This window comes from Anguilla rostrata, chromosome 3 (assembly GCF_018555375.3).
Source record: "Anguilla rostrata isolate EN2019 chromosome 3, ASM1855537v3, whole genome shotgun sequence".
Classification (NCBI taxonomy): Eukaryota; Metazoa; Chordata; class Actinopteri; order Anguilliformes; family Anguillidae; genus Anguilla; species Anguilla rostrata.
Window position 1 is genome coordinate 41,930,179 of NC_057935.1, and position 20,692 is coordinate 41,950,870.

Below are 20,692 nucleotides of genomic sequence, written 5' to 3' on the forward strand. Positions count from 1 at the left end.
TCACCGGCTTCCCACCCGTGAATACTGCCCGTTGAGTTCATTGTTGGGAATAATGTGATAAAATCAGGGATAAATTGAAATAAAAATATTCTGCAAAATACTGAATATTGAAACTGAATACAGATGTTAACCACACAAACCATTTTAACTCAAAGGCAAGTTTATTAAACTGTACAGAATAAATGTAGGACAGAAAAAGGTGTGAAGAGTTCTATAAATTCAGCTATGTGACCTCGTACAGGACCTGCTCCAGGATTTTGTCAATGATGTTGCTGTTATAGTCAACCTGGTCCAAGTTCAGCGCGGGCACAAAGGTCACTAGGAGGCGGCCCACACTCTGGCGCAGGCTCCTCAGCCTGAGACAGAGCAAGGTTAAAGGTTAAAGGTTAAAAGATCATTAGAGCTACATCTACTGTACAATCCTGAGTAGTGCCAGCAAAACTTTGTTGTGACACCATACTGAAGCGAATGTACAAATTGCCTTGTCCGTGAAACTATGGTTCATGACGATTCATTATACTTCCACGTGAAGCCTGATTTATACTTCATCACATGACCCTTGTGATAGGTGTTGTACTGCGAAATTGACATATTTTCAACGGAAAAAAGTACATTTTTCTGTGTCGTGCACCTCTCAAATTTATTCTATAGTGAAATGTGACCGGACAGATCACCAAAATTCGTTGTTTGCTCCACTTTATTATTATGGTGTGGACCAGTGTTCATAAATATGGAGAGAACAGAGGAGAAACAATCAGAATAAATATCATCTGTGTGATGTAGGGATAGATGTGGTTAATTAAGTCACTGAACTGGTAGAAATGCTTGTCCTTCATACAGCATGTAATACATCAGTTTAACTAGAACATATGTGCCTTGTTTTCCCCAGCTTTTTTTCTGATCACATCGTGCTTTAAAAAAAATGTCTTCCTCCTCCTATTTCTCAATAATTTCACCAGGTGCCGCCATGTTTTCACAAATGTAAACATCAGCAGTTTGGCATCTCATTACCATAGAGACAACAGAACCCTCCCCGCTGGCCTTCTCTGAAAAAAAAAATTGTGCAATTTTGGTCATACGACACTTGTTAAAAATGTTGTGCGATAAAGTACAAATTAGGCCGAAGACACTTTACCAGCTTCATGTATAGCATGTGACTTTAGTGTGAGCCACAGGGTTAGTCATTGAGGAATAAGAAAGGATTCCTCATCCAGGTGTAGAACCTGGAAACAGCACAACCTTGGATACAGAGGAATGTGCCTGTGTTGTGGTATGGAGCGCTATGAAATGGATGGGATGTGTGTAGCGGAGGTTGCCCCTGACAGGTTCAGTACTTATGCATGAAGGTGTCCTTGCTCACCTGTAGTCTTCACCTGGACTGGGGCTGAAGGCCCTGCTCCCTGCCTCCCTCAGATCCTCCAGCTCTCTCTTAAGGTCCTCCAGCTCTGTCTTCAGCTGCTCACACTGAGAAGAAAGAGCTCCTCTCTCAACCTCCACATTCTCCAGCTGAGCTCAGCCAGCAGGAGGAAGGTGTTATAGTCAGAAGGGTGGGGGTTATCGTCAAGAGGATGGGGTTATAGACAGGAGGAAGGGGTTATAGATAAGAGGGAGGAGTTATAGTAAAGAGGATAGGGGTTATAGTCAGGACAGCAGTGAGAGACATGTGTGGGTGAGAGTAGGGTTAGAGGGGACAAAAGACACAAGAGAGTCAGCTGTGTGACCAGGAGATAAATTCAGACAATTCATAAACTTCAGCCATTTAAGTCACTCCTATGAAGGCCAGAAAGACACAGTTCAAAACTGTGGCCATTTAACTTTTATGATGACTAGCTTTCTGGTGGTGGACTGAAGGAATGTTTTACTAACAAATACGCATGCCTACATTTTCCTGAATTTGCATCAAGTAAAATGACGTAATCACTGCAACACTGACACACCAACCTTTTACCTTTATTTTTATCATTTATTTGCTTAGGGAATGCTCTTATCCTGAGCAACTTATTTTTTTATTCTTACAAACTATCGATTAATATAATTGTATATTTACTGAAGCATATCACATTAAATAACTTATAAAAAGTAAAGTATAGCAGCAGTGTCCCCATCTAAAATGGGGCTTGAGCCTGCAACCTCTAAGATTACAAGCTGAGTTCTGCAAGCCCTGGAGAACACAGCTACTTTGGGCCAAACTCACCCTGTGGCTGAGCTCAGTTCTCTCTCCCCTGATGGACTCCAGGGCGGCGCACTTGGTTTTCAGCTCCTCCACTTCCTTCTGAAGCTCCCGAACCTGCTCCCTGCACAGGTCGCGCTCCTGAGAGGCTGCCTGCATCAGCTCCACCAGGCGGTCCTGCTGCTCCTGCTGTGCCTCCAGCTGAACCCACTGTTCCTTCTTCTCCTCCCCCCCTTCCACCTCCATTATGGTCACTGTGGCCTTCGCTCTCTCCATCTGTCTTTCAGACCGCTCCAGCGCAACCCGCCTGCGTTTCCAATTCTGCCCTGGCCAGGTAATCATGCCCCCCTCTACCTCTAACTCTCCTGCCCTCACTCCTGCCCCCTCCCTCTTCCTCTCCGCCCTCCTCACTGTGAGCCTGCGGCCTGTCTGGCCTCTGGTGGAAGTGAGCTGCTTGGGTAGTGGTGGAGACGAAGAGGTTGTCAAGGTGAAGGTCTCCACTGGCATCACCATGGGAACTTGGTTGGCCAGTTTTTGTTTCACCCTGCAAGAGGAGTGGGGGCATGGAAGCATTCAAACACAGCAAATGCATATCATGTCATTTATCATAACATAAAAAGTTACGAAAAGGATATTTGGTTACTTTGGTCAGGCTCAGATCAGGAGCACAGGGAACATCAGTGCCTTTTTCAATGATCTATGGTCTACAGTAGTAATCTTTCATATAATTACCATGAAGTGCAAGTATGTTAGCCACACACTCAAGAAGCTTTTTTACCTGGCGAGGGCAGAGGAAAAGGAGCTGGCATTGACAATCGGCATCTTGTTTGTAGGAAGGCGACAACCTGCAGAACACAGGAAGTCATAAAGCCGATTTAGTTAGAGGAATTCAGCACACTCAGTCAAACAAACTGTGCTTGTTAAGACTGCTGTCTGACTGCTGTCCAAGCTTCTCCATGCTGCTTACACCTGCACTGTGCTGACCTGCCCTGCCCACACAGTACCTGCCCTGCTCATACCTGCACTGCTCTCACCTGCTCTACTCATACCTGCACTGCTCTCACCTGCTCTAGTAATACCTGCCCTTCTCATACCTGTGCTGCTCTCACCTGCTCTACTCATACCTGTGCTGGTTTCACCTGCTCTACTCATACCTGCCGTGCTCATACCTGTACTGTTCTCTCCTGCTCTGCTCTCGCCTGCTCTGCTCATACCTGCCCTGTTCTCACCTGCTCTACTCATACCTACCCTGTTCTCACCTGCTCTACTCATACCTGCCCTGTTCTCATACCTACGATGCTTAAACCTGTGCTGCTCTCACCAGTGCTGCTCTCACCACTGCTGTTCTTACTTGCACGCCCCAGAGGAATGGGGTCGATAGGGCTACAGCCAAGAGGACCAGGGTCAGTGGAGCCAGAGCTATCCAGAGCAGTACTGCATTGAGAGGGGCCTACTGCTGCAGGCTTCATAGCAACCGTGTCCAGAAAGATCTGGAAAGAAATAATGATCTTTTAGAAATTGCCCAGACCTCAGGAAAGCAGACACCTTTTCACTCTAGACAATACCAACATATAACACATGTATATAATGATGTACTTAAAGACTGAACTTATTGTACATCACTTTGGATAAAAGTAATGTAAAATTCTATAAAATAACCAATACTGTTGATAGGAATGTGTATTGCAATACACAGAACTGAAGTATGAGGTCCATTCCGTTGCTAGGACTATTCTAGATGGGACAAGCACCTAATTGAAACCCCGCATGCAGAATGTTATTGTAATGTATTAAAAATACAAAGACAAATATCAACAATTGCATGCAGGACAGAATTGGGTTGATTTCCATTGGTAATGTCTAACAAAGAGTGAAAAGATTTGGGATTTTAAAGAACCTTAAACCAAGTACCCAGGACAACTGTTTGGCAACTGTTTTTGCATGCCGTTTGGCACGAGGGTAATTTATTCTTAACCACCTCACACTGTGTTCATCCCCTCATTCACTGATGTGTCATATGTCATAGGGTTAGACTGACCCAACAAAGGAAGAAGATGGAAAAGATTAAAGCACTACTGTAAATTTCTAGAAGAAAGGAACCATGGTTCCAATGTTTTTCCATTAATTCATAGCTATTTTCCCTGTTTTTTCTTTTTTAAATAGAGTGCATATTTATGTGACAGACATCAGAATTTTTAAAGAAGATTTAAGATTATTATAGCTAATAATAATAATAATCACCATTACAAACAACAACAAATGCAACATTATTTTAAAAGGTGTATATTTATAGAGCAGTGAGTTCCCATTGAGCCCAACCACACAGGCATACAGGCAATGCAAGAGTGTAACTTTCAGGGAAGTTATGCCATATAGACACGTCCTACCTGTCCTCCATCATTTGCATCAATCTGAGTTTTACTAGTCTTCCTCCTGTGCCACAAAACACATCAACATATAGCACAGCTCATTAACCACATCTGTGCTGTGAATGGACAAAAGAACACAAGAGCCAGTAGAAATGGGAGAATGAGGTTTCAAAGAACCAATACAGTGTAACGCTACCATATCCTGTATTATCAGTGAGTCACTGAATTGAATCAGAAATTATGGTTTGCTGTGCAGGACAAAACCTATTGATTGGTTCAAAAGTCAGTGACAATGCATTGTAGCTCCACCAGGGGCGGAGACAGGGGTGGGCAGGGTTGGGCATTGCTCACCCTAGTCTCCATCTTGACCAACAAATCAGAAAATGAAAATTGCAAACAGCAGGCACAAGTAATTCATTACTTGGGGTCCTGCACAGGTTCTTTACAGTCAAATGCATATGGCGCAAGATATATTGATAATTTAATATGCAACTAGTATATGGCATTTGCTTTATAAGCCCTTAGTTCAACATATCAGAATGGTTTATAAAAACAAAAGTGGATCTCAGAAAAAAAATGGATGTATGGATGGCTTAAAAAAAAAAAAAAGTTGCCGACTCAAACACGACAAAACGTCTGACCACTATTAGCCTTCATTAGGAATATGTAAATAACTGTCCCTGCTCAACTGCCGTCATTCACACATTGCCGTATCCCAAGTTGGGACAAATGGAGCATCGCGTAGTTCTGGCAGGCCACAAGAGTCAAGCGCTCCGGCTGAATCAGCTGATGGCTCAGCTGAGTGATGTTCGCCTATCACAGTACATTCACTAACAGGGCGGTCTACTTAAACAGCCTCCCTCTACTCATTCGGCTGCTCCTCCTGCATGCAAGCGCTGCACGTTGCTTCGTAAATCCCCTCCACCACCCCAGCTCCATCCCCATGCGTCAAGAATTTGCATTTCTCCATTCCTATGTGTTAAGAATTTGTATTGCTCCATCCCTATGTGTTAAGAAATTGCATTGCTCCATCCCTATGTGTTAAGAACTTGCTTTGCTGCTGGATCTGTTCTGTGTGTACCCCTCTAGGGGGGTTTGGCTGCTGGCCTCCCGGCCTTATCCACGCGGGCTGCGTGGTTGGAGGGAGAGCTCCAGAACAGAGCCATACCGCCAAACATAAATGTATTGCCTTTATTGTCAATAAAGTTCTACTTTGATGACAGTGGTCCTGACAAAATGCTTATTGTGGCACACTATCTGGAAATGTCTACCTTCAGATGAGGTGTGTAGGCTACTTTGCCTGTCACAGTCACAACAGGGGAGTGGTCATTTTCCAAATTAAAATGAATCAAGGACTACCTGAGAAGCAACAGAGCAGGAGAGACTGAATAGACTGGCTATATTAACAATAGCATCAGAGCTCAGAAGCTCAACTCCAAGAAGATTCTGACAATTGTTCACAACACATGGCTGGTTGGATGCCCTTTAAATGAGTGAGTAGATAAAAGTTCCTTTCAAAGTGTTTTTGATTTGATTTGCATGGGCAAAGCTGCCTTGATCGTGAAGTTTCATTTCAGGAACTGTTAATCACATACAATGTTTCTTAAAGTGAAAGCATCAGATAATTTTCAAGCTCCAAAACTTTAAGTAGGGCGGATGAAAATGTGTTGAGTGATATCAGCTCTGAAACAAGCTGCTGTTTCCGTGTGATATAAAAATATTCTTACCATGCGTAAGCAATGGGTTGTATGGTTTTTGTTATGATCCCCCACATTAAAGAATTTTTCGTCTTGGTGTTATATATTGGGGCGATATTGATTGTGCATTCCCCTCTGCAGCTTTAGCGAGTTTGAAGGGTGTGAAGGCGGTAATGGGTGGATTTCATTATAATGTGATTCGATTTTTAGCTAATCAGTAGTGCAGTATTTGGCTGCAGTAATACTTGATACCTAGCTAGGTGGCTAGCGAACTCCTAGGCCAGTGATCAAGTTGGGATTCTGTAAATGCATAGCATAGCCAATGCACTGTATTCATACCCTGCTAGCCTACTACAATGTGAACAGTGGCTGTGCCAAACCATGCCTCTTTTTTGGATGTTTGTTCTGATGTGTTGTGTAGGCCTTGGCTATCTATAGGCCTAGGTGTTTGGGATGTGTGTTTTGATGACCATCTGTTTACCTTGACCTCCCTCTAGAGTCCCACATTGATGACATATTTTTGTAGGCCAACCCAGAAGCTTCTTCCACCATGGGTTCCCTCAGTTGATTTGATCCTATGTTTTTTTTTCCATAGGGATTTTGATTCCTGTAGAAAATAATGTCTGTGATTAGCATAAGCTTAGGAGAGATTCATGCTTTGTTCTACCACAAATTACACCCAATAATATCTCAATGTGAATTTTGAAGTTGTTATGTACTTTAAAAAGTTGCTAAGAAGTTGCTGTATTGAAACTACAATGGTTGTCGAGTGTAGGAGGGCTAGTATGGAAACTTGAGTGGTAGTTAGAGGAATACGACCGCTGTTGTGGTTTCAATAACACCTTGTTAGCAACTTATCATTTTAAAGCACATAACAGCTTCGAAATTTAGGGCTGAATATTGATACTAATGGCTGCAATTTATGTTATGGAAAAAACATGTAACTCTTGTAAGCTTATGTTAACCAAAGACCTTATTTTCTGCAGGAATCAAAATAAAAAAGTGAATAAATTGTAAATATGCAGAGAACCCATGGCTCAATTCACTTCTGGGTTTTAAGACTACAAACTGTGGCACTCTACACCCTAACTTGTACAACCCAACAGTGTCTACTATAAATAATGTTCTCCTCCCTGCTGCTCTGCAATTGCTACCACCCCCTCCAACCTGTTTTTTTCTTAGCTATTCTAAGAATATTATTGAAGACATTTGCATAAATTTAAAATGTGTTCCAGTTAAAGATTAATTTATTCTCTCCATGTCAAACTCACTACCTCTTAGAAATACGCCATTGGTCTTGATTTTTTGGCTGTCAGCTCACAACAATGCTGAAACTGAAATTGATGTGTGAACTGTTCTGTCGATGCATTTTAGAACGACCCCTGAGCTCCACTCATTATGAAATTAATGATACCGCATTATCCCATTACTAAAAACAAAGTGAAACATCTTACTGTCGTTTGTAGGGTTTTGGGTATGACCGCTGATCCTCATCTGAATCTTCAGGCTCTTCCTCCGCTTGGCAGCTCCTGGAACAACACGTTATACATTTTTTTTTTTCTAACACCATATCTCCAGCTCTGTTGGCATTAAATGTACCTTTAAGTTTCTTTGGCTAAAAGTATCTACTGAATGCCTACATTGTAAATAGTAAAAAGGTCAGAACAAGAGGAAGAGCCAAGAATTTTACTCCAACTGAGCCAAGTTAAGGGAAAAATAATTTAATTAGTGTTGGCACCATTCATGTCTAGTGAGGTGAAGAGGTGCCGACAGGAGTCTTGACACACTGAAATGTCTTCTTACACTGAGTCGAGTCAATCAGTGGATAAGGGAAGACATCTAAATCTCCTGCCAAAAAAACACCCCTCACCCTACAGTTAGACTGACTGACTCCATGATCAAAGGTAAGGATGTGGACCTTTCCGCCTCGGATCAGCATGCAACATGTAGTGTGAACAAACTGCCACCCCTACCCCCACATTGGTCTCACCCCAAAATATCTGACATTCTGCCCCTCATGAGTGTCACCTGAACTGGGGGTCTGGGTTCATCTGGCAGAACCACTTCTTGGGCAGCAGGCCACAGTCGATGCCATCTGGAAGCCTTCTCCACTTCAGGCAGTTGTCACACTGGACCCAGCTTTGATCCGGAAATTTTCTTCAAAGAGTTCAAAGAGCAAAGGCATGGTCAAACAGAGGCTCATACCATACACCCAAGAGCAGAAACATGGTCAAGCACAGCTGTACACTGAAAAACATTAGGAAGGATCTCAGCAACCAGTTATTAATGTAAGAAACAAAATTGCCAGACACAGATTCACAGTATGGTCTCACACTAACTATTCAACATTTCTGTATTTATTAGTTTTTAGTTTCAATTGCTTTTAAATATTAATCATGGTTTTATATTTCTGTTTAGTGACCACCGTATTACTGTAAGCACCATAGATAAAGCCTTTTTTAAAAATTATTTTAAGACTGTTCCCACATGTACTGGAAAACCTGGACTTTTCTGATAGATTTGGAAGTCATGGAAAATGAGAGAATTGCAAAAATGTCCTGGAAAACAATTAGCCAGCCAACAAAATATTTTTAGAGCAACCACAACCTTCAAAGCTAACAATTTTAAAGGTTATTATTCTGGAACACTCACACAGCATCCTCTATGGGTGTACTGCACTTGGGGTCCTCTTTCTTGCGCTTGTATCGAATTTCATTCCAGTACTCCTCCAGCTTAACACCTAGATTATACATGGTCTTCCTGCAGACAAGTATCATACAGGATATGTCAAGGTTTCACAATCAAGGTTTAATATATAGAACTTCTTTTTTGTGTTATTGTAGGTAGAAATAAAAGTAATTTTTTTCCTTTGATATGTTATTCAATAAATGCACATATATTAACTGAATTCTTCTCTACCTAGAGTTTTTTTTTTAAACCCCAGGAGGCCTAATATTTTTGAGCTGCATGTATGTGTATGTGTGTATATATATATATATATATATATACACACACATACATACACACACTCACCGGCCACTACATTAGGCACACCTGTTCAACTGCAAATTGCACTCGTTAATGCAAATATCTAATCAGCCAATCACATGGCAGCAACTCAATGCATTTAGGCATATAGACATAGTCAAGACAATCTGCTGAAGTTCAAACCAAGCATCAGAATGGGGAAGAAAGGTGATTTAAGTGACTTTGAAAGTGGCATGCCTGTTGGTCCCAGACGGCCTGGTTTGAGAAACTGCTGATCTACTGAGATTTTAACGCACAACCATCTCTAGGGTTTACAGAGAATGGTCCGAAAAAGATAAAATATCCAGTGAGCGACAGTTTTCTGGGCGAAAATGCCTTGTTGATGGCAGAGGTCAGAGGAGAAAGGCCCAACTGGTTCAAGCTGATAGAAAGGCAACAGTAACTCAATTAACCACTCCTTACAACCGAGGTATGCAGAACAGCATCTCTGAACGCACACGTCAAACCTTGAAGCAGATGGGCTACAGCAGCAGAAGACCACACCGGGTGCCACTCCTGTCACCTAATGAAGTGGCCGGTGAGTGCATATATATATATATATATATATATACACACATACACACATATACACACACACACACACACACTGTATGGCACTCTTATGGATTTGAACGACAGGATGTATTGCTTTATTTAAAATATTCTAATAAGTAATGGTGTGGAATTTGGGGTTTGAGATTTTTAAAACTTAATATACAAGAAATTTTAGACAGATTTTTTATTCAAATGGAAAATTTAATGGAAAGTATCTCAAAGTATGAAAAACCAAAAAACGAAATGACATCAAAAATATATTTAAAAATGTTATTTATTTTCAGACATAACAAACATAGTGTTATAGAGTATAACTGGAGTATAACCTGTATTTATCGGTGTTGTCAAAATCCTGTTTGTTGTGTGTTGGCTGGAGGAAATCGCATTCAATGACACCAATAACTCCCACTCCTCTGCTGTCGGCCTGCTCAGACATTTAAGGAAGGAGTTATTTGCTGCATTATTCCTTGCAATTAAACTTTAAAATGAAATGTGGAAGAGGAAATGTATTAGAACCTTTGAGACAGAGAAAAAGTTCAGTAATGTCCAACAACACAGAACAAGTAATTTGGCTCAGGCAAGGCAGTAAGTCAGACACCAACCAACATAACAACCAAGTCGATCTCGAGCCTGATCAGGAATAATAAACAGGATTAGGTCAAGGTATGTCAATTCCTTGCTGACAAACCAAAACAAAGCAACTGTATTTACTTAAATGTCTGTTTCACTTTTCAATTTTAATTTTAAAGACATTGTCGCTAAGATGCTTCAGAGGAAACAGAAATGAAAATTGGACAAAAACCAAGCCTGAACCATAAGCAAACACTAAACAGGTTTCACAGTTCATCAAATTAGTCAGAATCAGGTTAACAACCATTTAAAAAATGTCTTGACACAAAGCTGAATAATATGTATGGTGAGGCAAAAGTCAGTACATCGCTTTACCCTTGTACATACAGTACTGTGCATCTGTCCTGACACCACCCTTTCTTTAATTTACTTTCCAGTGAAAACAGTCAGTAAGTTCATTTTTCAGTGTCAGATTATAATGCAGTGAACATATATTTAAAACAAATGTACAATATCAAATCTTTCAGCATTTAGTGTCCACCCTTTGCCCTTATTACAGCTTCCCTTTATTTGGGAGACTTGTTTTGAGTAATTTTTATTTTTATTTTTTTAAGAAATCTGCAGTTATTTTTCCAGGCTTATTGTACACATTTCCTCAGTTCAGTATTAGAAGTTGGTTGCATTTTTTGCTTCTCTCAAACGTAATCCCAAACACATTCAATGATGCCAAGGTCAGGACTCTGGGAAGGCCAGTCCATTGTTCTGAGAACTCCAGCTTGATGTTCTTAGCAGTGTGCATGGGGTCATTATCTTGCTGTAGAATGCTCACAACATTGCAGGGGGTATTGTATGATACTGTATGTTAAGATTTGATTGTATTTATCAGAAGTCATAATGCCCTCAATCAAAATCAAATCATAAACTCCAGATGTTGTTAGACAACCCCAAACCTCCACTGATTCTCCAGTGTGTGACTGACAGTTGTAGACATGGTTTTGAGTCTTTCATTGCTTCAGCAGAATACAAAATGCATTCTTACTTCCAAGAATGTCAAATTGGTCCATAAAACCTTATTCCACATCTCATCCAGCTGCATGTACTGGTTTTTTTTATTTTTTTTATTTATTTTTAATTTTCTTCTTTTGTTTATTTACTTTTCTCAGAAATGGTTTGACAGCTGCAGGTCCTTTAAGACCCATGGCGCTGAGTTGTCCTCACAGTGAAAGGAATGACAGAAACACCTGTTGATTTCTTCAGTTCTGAAGCAAGAGTGGAGCTTGATTTCCCCCCCCATAGTTAAAATCTTTAAGTACTGTCTTTGTGATGGTTATAGTATCAGTGGTCTACCAGTTCTTGCATGGTTATTAGGAGCCCCATTTTCTCAGTATCTTGCAATAATCTTTTGAAATCCAGTTTTGGAAACTGGAAATGTTTGGAAATTTACTTTCCTCTTATTTATGAAGTTGAAATATTGTATATCTAATCTAATAAGAAATATCCCCTTTACCCATTTTTGATGCACATGACAAAGATAAGTGTCTTAAGAGTCACTTTTGAAGTCAGAGGGCTCTAGCATGATGTCACTGACACTTTTGGTAACAACTTTTATTTGGAGGACACAGCTGTTTTTTGGATTGGAAGGATGGAAGACTTAGTCATAGGGTACATTAAAGACAGAGTTATTGACTAATTCTGATTTCTGATATTTGATATATGTAGTGGTGGAGGCTTTTTCCGAAATCTTCTGTTAAATATGGTTTCTTGCATTATCATCTGACACTGAAAAAAATAATATTTTTTTAAATTAATTTGAATGGCTGATTTGACTGAAAATTGAATAAACTTAAGGGTGGTCTCTGACATTTGTACAGAACTGTAGGTATAAAAACCTACCTAACAATGCATGCAATAATATTTCACACAGCTAAAATCAGCAGCTTATCCTGGGTTACACATAAGTTCTGCTCGTATTACTGAAAATGTGGATGTACTCTATAGCCACCCCATCACAAATTTGAAACTAAACACACAGGAAGGTTCATTTGAAAAGCAAGGATGACTTCAAACTGTTCTCACCTTGCGCTGGCAGCCCACGCGCTCATACGCTTTGATCAGCCGGTTTCTGTGGTACATCATAATTCCGTACTGCTCCTTGCTCATTGTGTTGTATCCAAAGGTTATGCGGACACGTTTACTCTCAGGCTTGTTCAGAAAACTCACAGAGAAGGGCAGACAGACGGAAATTCTGGAGGGGAGGTTTATGTTACAAAACCGGTCAGCATGCTTTTCCCCATTTAACAAACATGCACTAGTATCTCATTGGTCCATTCTTTTTGCACACACTTTTGTGGCACATGCCATTTATTTAATCAATGCATACATACAATATTATTAGTCTGTTTCTTGAATATACATTTTTACAGACAAGGTCTAAAACAAAAATGACCTAAACCTATTTTTGCATTATCTTTACCATGCTGACCAAGAATGCCAATCATGCATAACAGGAAGCAAGTTCTGACTTTTTATGCATGCTAATGTGGACTATTCCACAGAAGCTACTTTTCATGTGCAGTGGAATCTAGACTCCATCCAGTCAACATTCACAGCAAAAAAAAGGATACAAGGAAGGCGGGTCTATAATTGTCATTAGCAATGTAGGCAAGACTCTTGGAGACCAGCTGAGTCCGCACCTTCCGTCCCCTGATGATGATCTGCATTCGGGGCTTCAGGTACAGAATGCTGCAGTACGCCTGAAAAACAGCAAGCATACAGCAAAGCGAGAAACAGATACACTTTTTAGCAATACTTGTTTTGTATTTTATCATACAATATGCCTATATACTGCATATATGAAGATATTTTAACAATACAATCAATACACTTAAAAAACTTAAACATCGGGATGGCTAAAACACTACTGGTTTAGAGAAAATATCTTGTACACAAAATTACCATTTTGTCCTGTTATTTCTGGGCCAGGCTAGATCAAATTGAAAGGCTGCTCCCTGAAACTGCTCATAGAATCACTACATGGTTAATGAGACCCAACTGCCTCCAGCCTACCAGCCCAGTAAAACCAGCCCCACCCCACACAGTGTTCACCTGCAGGGAGTACTCGCTCTCAGGGACAGATTCTGTACTCCGGCCGAACTGTTTGACCTCACACACGTCCCTCCAGATACGGATGTCATACCTGTCCGTGGTGAAGTCAAACTCGGTTTTCCCGTTCGTTATTCTGTCAGACAAAAAGGCAGCCATTTTGCCTAAATAATTACATGACATTTACCACTTTACAGATACACACACACATGCACGCACGCACACACACACACATAAGTTTCATACACAAGCATGCACAAGCAAGCACACAAACACTGTTGATATATACCATATAGACCACACCAGAACATTTGTACATTAGAACTCACACCTCTGGAGGTTCCAGATAATTATCCGGGTGCCAGTGGAGCCAGTGGCGTTGATGATTCTGAGCTCAGCAAACAACTCCCTCTCTGTTTTAAAAAGGGAGTGTTTCAGGATGGCCTGCAGGCTAGTGGCACCCTCCATACTGGGTGAGGTCAACGGTCAAGGGCAGGGGTCAGCTGCTAAGATAAAAACCAAATGGTGGTGCTGTTGCCTATTGAAAAAGCACCAACTGTACTATTGGGCCTGTGGGAATGTTATGAAAATGTAAATTAATCCCAGTGACAATTGCAAGGCCATGTCAGTTATATTATTTATTGTTAAATATAACCAAGCATCTGTCATCTATCTTTTAGCAGAGCAATCTCAGGCAGTGGTCATCTATATTTTCAAATCATTTTCAATTATTGTTTAGGAATGTTCCATGAGCCAATAGCTATTTTTAAAAGATATGTGATAAAAAAAGCTTTTATTTTGTTCATTTCCATTTGGCCCAAAGCAAGAGATAGGAACAAAAAATATACATTTTCGCAAAAGTGTATGTTAATGACAATCTATTCCTGTAGATGGTCATTAATCCATGTAGCAGCAGTGTGTCAGGTGTGCGGATTCTTTATGCAACTTTCAAAGTACCCCCTTTGAAAATCTGGAGGAGATCACCTACGGAGTTGAACAGGGATCATCAGTGAGCTCATTAAACCAAGATAGGTCCATACGTTTTATAATGTGAAAATCTTTTGATTTCATCACCACCTTCCCTTCCACATCCTCAAATTTTCTAACAGAAACATCTTTCTCCACTAACAACCTTGACCATATATCATTTCAATACAGTGGGCCCCTCAGTCCTGCATACCTTTCTGGTGAAAACCGATTTTTAATTCATTAAGATTCAGCTACATCTTCCCACTGTCCTAGTAACCACTGATAAGATAAACAGTACCAGGCTGTGGACTGGCCTTGAAGGCAGGCACAGCTCTGGCCCTCACAAAACAATCAGACCATTACATCCTGCACTTTCCAAAGGCCCTCTGCACAGAGTGTAATGAATAAAACGGTATTAAAAACATATATCAATGTTGATTATGCCAACATATATCAATAATGATTATGCATAAATGTGTATAAGATAATGATTAAATCTGCATATTCCTCAACAGAAGGATACTGGCTTTGTCCGTGACGTCTGAAGGTGACGATGGGCACCACGATGTGCTGAGCCCGAATGGCCGCCAGGTATGTCTGGGACAGGAGCCCCACACTCATGGTGTCCCGGGTTTTGGAGAAGACAATGACATCCTTCCCCAGACGCATGGAGCCTGACTTGAACCCGTTTCCATAGAGACCCACTGGAACATGGCCTTTAGCAGAGCGCTTATCACTGAACCCAAAACTGAGACACAAAACTAGTTTAGCCTACAGCCGGCAACTATTTACAAATATTTACAGCTCATAAACTCAGTACTGAATACAGCATCATACTGTCTTGTTAGTCAATTTTTGAGTGAATCCCACTGTCACTATATACAGACTAACGCCATTTAAATTTTTCATGGTTTTACATTTTCTGTCTTATTTCACAAGTTTGTTTTTAATGAATTGTTTATGTTCTCTGACTTTTACATGTGCCTCAATTTATGTGTATTGTTCCGTTATGTTTTGCTGTGACATTGTAAAGCACTGTAACGCGTGGTCAGGTAGGCACTCAACAACTAACACTTACATATATTGTACATTACATTATAGATCTCTAAAAACACACAATACTTCAGTCCTAAATTCTCCCTGCGCTGTTCTTCATTGTTCTACCTTTGTATTTTGTTTCTTCCCCTTTCCCCAATCCTTATTCCATATTATCAGGCTGGAAACCGATATTCTAATGAAGTCTTACATAAAATATGGGAAGAATAAATTATCTTTGCACTCATTTATTACCCTGCTTTCCAATGCAGAGATATGTTTATTTAAAGCATCCAAGGACACAACAATGCAGTACTTCTGTAGCATCCAATTCCTCATAAACACTGCAATCCTTTGATGCCTTTTGTCATGTTATCCAGTTACTGCAGCTTGGTACTGCACATCACTGACCTCTATCTTCCTGTCCTTAAACAAATGTAACATGTTCAACAATTCTGTTAGCCTCCTCAAACAACAGAAGGTAGGGTATGGCATTCAAACCAGTCTAGGTTTACTGTCCAAACCTTAAGCCAGTGGCTCCAAAACTAAAATGCTATTTGTTTTCAGGGGAAAATAATTTCTATGAAATAAGCTTACAACCTTCCTGAGGCCCACTAGGGGGCACCTTGTGAACATTTTCCATTGATACACACATCAGTTGAATTAAATACAGCACCAGTTACATGCATTGCACGTGGAACCTTTTTAACATGTTCAAACACTAGGCTATATGCATATTTGACCATATAAAAGCAACATTTTAACAAAGGTACGTCACATGGAAATGTTCATTAAGTGGGTTTTGGGAGTACCGGCTTTTGGGAAACTCTGGTTGACATGCAGCAGATTTCTTTAACTTCGCCCTCCATATTTCAGAATGACTGTGACTGACCTTAGCATCTTATGCATTCTGTTTCTGGTCAACCCAGCCCCATTGTCCATGAAGGTGAGGCAATCCTGGTTGTTTATCACAGTCCAGTCGATCCAAAACTGCTTGGCCTGGACATCTGGGTCATAGGCATTGTCTGAAAGCATATTCCAATGGTTACAGGCTCCATTCAGAAGGCATGTGTGTTCATGCATGTATTGTGCTGCACACACTGTTTATTTGTTTTTGTGCGTATGTATGTACACACTATGGCGTGGATTCAGTCAGTATTTGTTCTGAAGTCTGACTTAAGAAATCCATGAATTTCATATAACAGACAAATACTGAATCTGGGGGCCTATATCTTTAAGTGAGAAAGTTATATGTCAACCTATGCCTCATTCACATTTCTTCTGTTGACAGAGTTCCTTGAAATATGACACTACGTTGCTATCCCAGCAGACAACAAATCTAAAAATAAAACATTTTATTCATGCAGTGCCTTTCAATCCCATTCTCAGAGTGCTTTCCGAAGAACATGATATGTGCACGGCATATCAGAAGAAAGCAAGCCAAGAACACCATCTTTCCCTAGACATAATTCATCTCTACAGAGACAATGGCTTATTTTATACTTTAAAATGTTGTCGTCTTATTCACATAAATCTGTATGTGAATATATTTGGTAAGAAAACTTGTTTGTACATTTTCATATTATTTCCCCATCAGATTTATTGTTTAATCCAGGCATTCGTCTTGTCAAACAGCTAGTTTTTAGAATATGGCATATGAAAGAGAGGAACAGTATGATTTTATACAGATTAACTGTTAGTTGTCATACAATATTAAATTGTTGCAGAGTGGCCAGCTTTGGTTGACTGATCATAAGGCATTTGAATGTTTCTCCTTCTCTCCCCTCTCCACACATACACCCTCTCCTTACACAATGAAACGTGCTGATGCCCTTGTTTGGTCTCCTTAAAAATAGAGGCTGAAAGCTGTTACTTGTGATAATAAAACTATGCTGCTTAGTCCTGCTTCTGCCAACTTGAATACATTTCACCAAAAACAATTCAGCAAATCAGTTTTTAGATAAGCCAGTCTGTGGCATAAAGGAACTCAACCCCCTTTAATTCTCACACTTGACATCACCCAAGGGTTTTGCTGAAGTATTTAGGACCGCTGTGGAATAGGTAGCTAGCAGAGAATAAGCATTTTCATTTTTTAGGGTGGTCCCTTAGTTGTGTGCTGGTTCAGTTATTGTTTCTACCTTGTTTTTTCATTTTTCCCAGCCGAACTGAAGTCAGAAGGCTAATTCTCTAACAAGGTATGCTGTTACTGATCTCTCTCTCTCTCTGCTATTGCTTTCTCTTTGGTAATTTCAATTGGATGTCTTTTTCCCCATGATTAATTATCAGTAGTGAGCCTAATTTCCTAAGTGTACCGTTTCTATTTTATTTCTAATGGCCAAAATTTCTTTGTCCATTTAATAAACATTTCATCTTAAATCTGCTATAAAGTTGGTTTTTGATTTGTTGGGTAAGTCTAAGTACTGTTTAACCTATAAAATTAACATTTCAAATATTTTTGGAATTATTCAAAATGTGATATTTTAATATATGTACAGCATTTACAGATATTTAAATGTAATAGTGTATACTTCCATGGCTTGTTCACGTGGAACACGTATGCACACACATTTAAGCTCTTGCTACTTACGTTCAGCACCACCGTCAAAATAACTTTCCAGTGCTCTATGTTCCAAATACTTGGAATCACCTCAAATTATTTACTGGCCAAGAAGGGACCTCGTTTGCATGCTTCTTTCTTTGCCAGGCCTCACTGGGAAAATATATCGTTAATATTACTCTGTATGACTTGGTAAAATGAAGGATAATTCCAAGTGAATAATTAATTATATCAAGCATTCTAAAGCACCCAGGTGACTAAGACTTACCTCATCTTCTGGAGCTATCGCAGTATCGTGGCGTACTTTATTTAATAATGACTTAATAGTTGATTAATCATTGAAACATAACAAGCATAGAACCTCTTATAGATAACTCACCGACAAGCTCTGCGATGGCACTGAAGGGCCAGGTGTGACTGGTGGAGTTCGTGTGCAGGAATTTAGGATTCAGCTGTGCAGGGGATGAAAATCTATGTCAAATCGGTGAGGCGTGAAGTTAAACTTACAGCGAAACAGTGAAGGCGAAACTTTCGTTTTTAAATTCGGCCACAAAAAACATCCTATGAAAAATGGGGATGTAACGGAATAAATTGTATTACCACAGCCATCCAAATATCCAAATTAAAGAATGTTACTCACTGCGCTCAAGGGAATTCCTCTCTCATGTAGTGTAGCCATTTCCTTCGACTAGGGACCGCTTTAAACAGTTCCGTAGACTGCTGAAGTGCACTAAGCGTTGCGCGTTCAAATTCCCTCAAACCACACCCACTAGCCGAAAAAAAATAATAACTTGGGAACCAATGCTGGAGCATATACCGTTAAATGCAAAAATATTGGGACAGTGTCATTATGAATTGTTTTGGCTCTGTACATTTGAAATAAAACCACAAATATCCGTTAAAGTGCAGAGTAGAGTCAGCTTTAGCTTGAAGGTTTTTATATCCATATCGGGTTGATCCGTGTAGGAATTACTTTTTTATGCATAGACACCCCCACCCCCATTTTAGGTGACCAGAAGTAATGGGACCAACTGCTCGACGGTTTTTTGGTCAGCTGTAGCCTACGTCTTTGCATTATTAGTTAATGCAGAAGAAAGCTAACGAAAGGTCTAGAGCTGAATCTAGGTATGTAATTTTCATTTGGAATCATTTGCTGTTGTCAGTGCCAGTAAAGCACACCATCATGAGTAGGGCCACCAGTTTTCCTCCCCTTGTTTTCTCGTTGTACTTCCGTCCTCCGCCAACGAGAGGTAACGATCGTCTCTTTGTCATGCACCTCCTCGAACAATTATTCCATTTGCACCAGCTCAGTAATGTAAGTTGATAAAGTAATTGCCACTAATTAAGCACAGATGATTGACAGCAATGTTTGAAAGCAACACTCGTGTTAAATTCAGTATGATTACTTGCTGCCGTGCACATGCTGACGTATTTTTCATACGTCAGCATGTGCATAAAATATTTTTCGTATTTTAATGCATAGGTTCATTGCCTATTGGAAGACCCAGTTGTGACCAAGTTTTAACTTTCTAGCTGATGTCTTGAGGTGTTGCTTCAGTATTTCTAGATAATCCTCCTTCCACATGATGCCATCTATTTTCTGAAGTGCACCAGTCCCTTTTCCTGCAAAACACACCCACAACATGATGCTGCCACTCCCATGCTTCATAGTTGAGTTGGTGTTCTTCGGATTGAAAGCCTCACCCTTTTTGCTCCATACATAGCGCTGATCATTATGGCCAAACAGTTCAATTTTAGTTTCATCTGACCAGAGAACACTCCTTCAAAAGGCTAGGTCTTTGTCCTGGTGATCACCTGCAAACTTCATTCTGGCTTTGTTATGCCGATCTTGGCATAGGGACTTCTTCCTTTCGCAACAGCCTTTCAGGCCATGATTTAGGATTCTCTTAATTGGTGGATGTAGATGCTTTTGTACCTGATGCCTCAAACTCCTTCACCAGTTCCTTTGTTCAGGTTCAGTTGAATCTTTCGGAGCAAAGTTCGTTCAGCCCTGGGAGTTAATTTGTGCCTCCTTCCTGAACAGTGTCTGTGTGGTCCCAATATTTTTATATTTGCATACAATTGTTTTACAATACATTATTTTTAAGAGTGGGCTCAAAACCTTCCTCTTTTCTGTAGCCTTTGACTAATGCTTTTTCATATTTATTTTATACATTTTGAACTTTATTTTTTCTCTTTATTTTATAAATGTGTATATTCAAGTGTATGTTTGCTTTTATATTTATATTTTATACATGTATATACACGAACGTGCATTTTTTCTGTGTAAAGCACATTGGATTTCCTCGTGTATTAAATGTGCTATATAAATAAACGTGAACTTGATATAGTGAATTAAAGCTGAAATAAACCTGTCTCTATTCGATTGTTTTAAAATTACCTCCGATAAGATCAAAGTAGATGTCCTAATTGACTTGCCAAAAGAAATGTATGGTAACATGAAATGTGCAGAGTTGTGGAAAAACTGAGTTTGATTATCTTTAGCCTAGGTGTATGTAAACTTTTGGCCTCAACTTTAAAGTAATAATCTTGAAGATTTTCATTAAAACAAATGTCTGTTAAGTCACTATCTATCGCCGAATTAGGTAACACAATGGTGATTGAGCCTATTATTATATTA

General features: G+C 39.9%; 1 protein-coding gene across 6 annotated transcripts; it reads right to left on the reverse strand.

The window, feature by feature from the left end:
• Nucleotides 1–142: 142 nt before the first annotated feature.
• LOC135250883 (MORC family CW-type zinc finger protein 3-like) lies at nucleotides 143–19,000 on the reverse strand. Of its 6 annotated transcripts, XM_064327663.1 has the most exons (20): nucleotides 18,692–19,000; nucleotides 18,431–18,503; nucleotides 16,387–16,519; nucleotides 14,983–15,207; nucleotides 13,822–13,959; nucleotides 13,494–13,626; nucleotides 13,013–13,141; nucleotides 12,465–12,584; nucleotides 10,145–10,242; nucleotides 8,889–8,996; nucleotides 8,265–8,393; nucleotides 7,691–7,765; nucleotides 6,718–6,843; nucleotides 4,558–4,603; nucleotides 3,492–3,660; nucleotides 2,949–3,015; nucleotides 2,195–2,714; nucleotides 1,361–1,506; nucleotides 1,012–1,046; nucleotides 143–356 (listed from the first exon to the last, which is right to left on the reverse strand). In XM_064327663.1, the coding sequence occupies exons 1-20, from the start codon at nucleotides 18,728–18,730 to the stop codon at nucleotides 352–354; spliced, it is 2,514 nt and encodes an 837-aa protein (XP_064183733.1). In that variant the 5' UTR covers nucleotides 18,731–19,000; the 3' UTR covers nucleotides 143–351. The 6 variants fall into 6 exon arrangements, with proteins under 6 accessions (XP_064183733.1, XP_064183730.1, XP_064183731.1 ...); XM_064327660.1 differs by lacking the exon at nucleotides 1,012–1,046 and having other exon boundaries at nucleotides 18,692–18,987; XM_064327661.1 differs by lacking the exon at nucleotides 1,012–1,046 and having other exon boundaries at nucleotides 3,507–3,660; nucleotides 18,692–18,986.
• Between the last annotated feature and the right edge of the window lie 1,692 nt (nucleotides 19,001–20,692).

Excerpts from the sequence above, each read along its gene's own strand:
- LOC135250883 (XM_064327660.1), bottom strand. The coding sequence starts at position 18,730 with ATGGCTACACTACATGAGAGAGGAATTCCCTTGAGCGCA. Across the intron at positions 16,520-18,430 it reads TGCCATCGCAGAGCTTGTCG|ACAATGCCTATGACCCAGAT; the intron begins GTGAGTTATCTA and ends ATATGCTTTCAG. Across the intron at positions 12,585-13,012 it reads ATTATAGACCCGCCTTCCTT|AGTAAACGTGTCCGCATAAC; the intron begins GTATCCTTTTTT and ends AACAAGCCTGAG.